The following is a 4,486-nucleotide window of genomic DNA, read 5'->3' as shown; positions in this document are numbered from 1 at the left end:
CAAGAACATTTCCATTGGCCGCACATGAAAAGAGATGTTGAACGCCTATGTGAATGGTGTGCGACTTGCAAACAAGCTAAGGCTAAGGTTCAATCCCACGGTTTGTATACCCCTTTACCTATTCCTTCGCATCCTTGGACTGATATATCTATGGATTTTGTGGTTGGATTGCCTAGGACTAGGGCTGGTAAGGATTCTATTTTTGTGGTGGTTGATCGCTTTTCTAAAATGGCGCATTTTATCCCTTGTCATAAAACTGATGATGCATCTCATGTTGCTAGCTTGTTCTTTAAGGAAGTTGTTCGTTTGCATGGCATACCTAAGACCATAGTTTCTGATCGTGATACTAAGTTCCTTAGTTATTTTTGGAAAACTTTGTGGTCTAAGCTAGGAACTAGATTGCTTTTCTCTACTACATGTCATCCGCAAACAGATGGGCAAACTGAGGTTGTGAATCGAACTTTGTCTACTTTGTTGCGTGTGCTTATCAAAAAGAACCTTAAGACTTGGGAGGATTGCTTGCCGCATGTAGAATTTGCTTATAATCATTCTATGCATTCTGCGACTAAGTTTTCTCCATTTGAAATTGTTTATGGGTTCAACCCCACTTCTCCTTTGGATCTAATGCCTTTACCTTTGAGTGTAAGAACAAGTCTTGATGGCAAGAAAAAGGCCGATTTAGTTAAACAGGTTCACAAAAAGGCTAAGGAGAATTTGGAGGCCCGGACGAAGCTGTATGAGAAATATGCGAACAAAGGGCGTAGAGAGGTCATCTTCAATGAGGGTGATCAAGTGTGGGTTCATCTTCGGAAGGAACGTTTCCCGGAGGAGCGAGCATCCAAGCTCATGCCGAGGATTGATGGACCATTCACCGTGCTCAAAAGAATCAATAACAATGCCTATCAACTCGACCTCCAAGGTAAGTACAAAGTTAGTGGCAGTTTCAACGTTTCTGATCTTCTTCCTTATTGTGCAGATAATTCGGATTTGAGGTCAAATCCTTTTCAAGTGGGAGAGGATGATGAGACCATGGACAGCTCCACTCAACCACACGAACTTGAGGAGCAGCTTGAACCAGAGGAAGCACCGGAGGAGCAGCTTGAACCAGAGGAAGCACCGGAGGAGCAGCTTGAACCAGCGGAAGCAGCGGAGGAAGCATTAATCGTTCCGGCGGATCCGATAACAAGGTCACGGTCCAAGAGGTTCAACCAAGCTATCAATGGACTACTCAAGGAGCTGGACAAGAACCAAGAAGACATGGCTCAAACCACTAAGACGTTGCTCACAGCTCAAGGTGCTCGGTAAAGGGTAAAGTGTTGCTTTGGTGCTCTTTTTCCCTTGGTCAAGTTTTGTCCCATTGGGTTTTCTTGACAAGGTTTTTAATGAGGCCTAAGTAACATTTTCAAGCCCCTTTGCCAGCCCAATTCGTGGTCCAAGGTTCCCCACAAAGGCCTTGGCCCATTTTCTATCTCTTTCTCATTCAAACTTTGCATTTATTGCTTTTGTAATTTCCAAGACTTTGTGCATGAGCTTGCATGAGTGTGGACTCTTGCATGAGCTCCACCTCTTCTCTTCTAGATCCTTCTCCTTCGTCCCCCTTCTCCTATTTAAAGACCTTGTATCTCTTCTTTGTTTTTCATCAAACATTTTAATCAAAAACCTTTCTTTTACTTGTTTGATCTGAGAAGTGTGTAATATCTTCTCAACTTGTTTTCTTCTTAGTGTGTCATATCTAAGTTGAACTCGAGCCTGAAGTCTAAGAGATTTTCATCTCTCTTGGAAGTTCACTTCAATCCCCCTTTTCATCCACTGCATCATTTCACCATTCCATTTCTTTCAATCCGCTGCATAATCAACCCCCTTCACCTTCCATTTGTCCGATCTATTGCATCTTTGGTCTCTTGATCTTCATCAGTCTGACCCATCATCTTCAAGACCTTGCGAGTGTGTTCTTGGGAAGCAGATTCCTCTTCAGGAGTCTATCAAAATGGCAATGCAGGTGACAAGACTAGTAAAATCTGGAAATGGTAAAACGACATTAGCAATTGCTGATGACGCTAATGATGTTGGAATGCTTCAAGAAACAGATATAGGTGTTGGGATTAGCGGTGTGGAAGGAATGCAGGTTCAATATAGATTTGTTTAACTCATTTGTGTCTTTTCGTTGTGTGTTGTTTCTTTTTGTGGGCTAATCCTGATCCTTTGTTCAGGCTGTAATGTCCAGCGACATAGCGATTGCTCAGTTCAGATATCTGGAGCGTTTGTTACTAGTCCATGGACAGTACTGGTGTTACAGGCGGATCTCGACAATGGTAAATATCATCCCTACATATCTTCAGATTGAGACCAGCCTTTTGTGGCATGAATCTTTAATATAATCATTACTTTTGGTTCTAACTAGTATTCTCTTATTCACAGATTTGCTACTTCTTCTACAAGAACATTACATTCGGTTTCACTCTCTTCTTATATTAAACATACACAACATTCTCATCGACACCTGCCTACAACGAGTGGTTTCTGTCTCTTTATAATGTCTTTTTCTCATCCCTTCCTGTTATTGCTCTTGGTGTCTTCGACCAGGATGTCTCTGCACGGTATTGTCTAAAGGTAAACTTATTCATTGCATTATTAAAACAAGCTTAATTTTCTCACCGTCAAACAGTTTGTACCTAACTTCTTTCTTTTTCTTGGTTATAGTTTCCGCTCTTATACCAAAAATGTTCTATTCAGCTGGCGCATGATACTTGGCTGGATGTTCAACGGATTCTACAGTGCAATAATCATTTTCTACATCTGCTCATGTTTTCAACTTTACCATTCCGTGAAAAAAATGAATATACGTTTATCAAAATTTACTTTTTTTTTCTTTGTAAATAAATTAAAAAACAGAAAATAAAAAAAGGAAATTGGGATTGAAGACTTGAAGTTTCTCCTTATAAGTTGAGACTCTTCCTCCCCAAGCTACTTAAATTCTTGGTAAGTTATTATTTTGAGCCTCTTAAATCTATATAATAATAACAATCTGAAAAAATGCCAACAGTTGCGATTTTTCATCGTACCTTTCGTAAAAAATATTTTTTTTTGACAGAAAAATTCAACGGTTGCATCTCTTTAAAAAGTTGCGTCTGTTAACTGTAGAGTTATGTCTCTTACAAACAGTTGTGTCTATTCAAATGTTCACATCTTTATAAATTTATATATAAGTGACTTCTCATCATTGTATTCAAATTTTCTTTATTTTATATTTTTGACAGTAAATTTTTACAGTTGCGTCTCTCTAAAGAGTTGCATCTGTTGAATATAGATATCTATATATTCGTCGTACCTTTTTCGTAAAAATATATTTTTTGACAGAAAAATTCAACGGTTGCATCTCTTTGAAAAATTGCATCTGTTAAATGTAGAGTTGTGTCTCTTACAAACAGTTGTGTCTATTCAAATGTTCACATCTTTATAAAATTATATATAAGTGACTTCTCATCATTGTATTCAATTTTTTTTTTATATATTTTTGACAGTAAATTTTTACAGTTGCGTCTCTCTAAAAAGTTGTGTCTTTTGAATATAGAGTTGTGTCTTTTACAAACAGTTGTGTCTGTTCACATCTTTAGAAATCTATATATAAATAACTTCTCATTATTGTATTCAAATTTTCTTTATATTTGTATTTGTTAAAAGAGAATTTGTTGGAAATGTTGTCTCATCACTGTGAGAAATTTATTCCAGTTTGATATATTTTGTTAATCGTTGTAATATTTAATTATATTCAGTCCCTAGGTATACAACTATCTATTCATCGAGGGTTATCATTCTATTGATATGAATCCACACCGAAATTTTTGTTTTTAGCTGTTAAAAAATGTGGTTCAAGTTGGTTTTTCCGAAAATGAGAGCATATTGGCTCGTATATGTTTGTTTGTTTGTCTACTCCAAGCTTTTTGATTAGAAAACTAATTGTATTATAGATAACAAAATGGCTTTCTATATTTCTATTTTTTTATAAAAAATATTTGATTTTGAAATATCAAGGTAAAAATAAAAATAAAATATCACAGTTTGTTCTATTATATTTTCTATTGTTGGAAATATTCAGTTTATTGGGAGATGGAAAACTGGTGATCAACAGAAAGATTGACGGTTGAGATGATTGTCCAATAAACTATCTTGACGACAAAGACTTATCCACAACTTCATACAGGATAAAGGAGTTTGTATATTTAGTTCTAGTCATAATACACTCAAATTGAAAAGGTTTTGACTACCAAAAAGAAAGAGGAGCGTGTGGAAACAATGAATCCGGCAGTCCTTGGCCGACCATCTTCCTTAGACACGCACATTTTGATGCTACATCATACACCTAAATATTATTGTTATATGTTATAACTATTATTGTTCCCCTCTAATATTTATTATATTCTTTATTTATGTGTGACTCGGGATAATTAACCAGCATCTTACACAGAAAAAAATAAGTAGTAAGTAC

The 4,486-nt window shown here is 36.4% G+C and overlaps 1 protein-coding gene across 1 annotated transcript; it reads left to right on the top strand.

Moving 5' to 3' along the window:
- Positions 1-1,762: 1,762 nt before the first annotated feature.
- On the top strand, positions 1,763-2,922 carry LOC104711266 (putative phospholipid-transporting ATPase 9). The gene is made up of 4 exons (XM_019229256.2): positions 1,763-2,125; positions 2,211-2,312; positions 2,419-2,610; positions 2,701-2,922. The coding sequence occupies exons 1-3, from the start codon at positions 1,988-1,990 to the stop codon at positions 2,473-2,475; spliced, it is 297 nt and encodes a 98-aa protein (XP_019084801.1). The 5' UTR covers positions 1,763-1,987; the 3' UTR covers positions 2,476-2,610; positions 2,701-2,922.
- Positions 2,923-4,486: the final 1,564 nt, after the last annotated feature.

Source organism: Camelina sativa, chromosome 9, assembly GCF_030686135.1.
Source record: "Camelina sativa cultivar CO46 ecotype springtype chromosome 9, ASM3068613v1".
NCBI classification, from domain to species: Eukaryota; Viridiplantae; Streptophyta; class Magnoliopsida; order Brassicales; family Brassicaceae; genus Camelina; species Camelina sativa.
This window is presented reverse-complemented; position numbering and strand designations above follow the sequence as displayed.

Coding starts and splice junctions, on each gene's coding strand:
- LOC104711266 (XM_019229256.2), top strand. CDS start 1,988: ATGGCAATGCAGGTGACAAGACTAGTAAAATCTGGAAATGGTAAAACG. Junction 2,126..2,210: donor GCGGTGTGGAAGGAATGCAG/GTTCAATATAGA, acceptor TCCTTTGTTCAG/GCTGTAATGTCCAGCGACAT. Junction 2,313..2,418: donor ACAGGCGGATCTCGACAATG/GTAAATATCATC, acceptor TCTTATTCACAG/ATTTGCTACTTCTTCTACAA.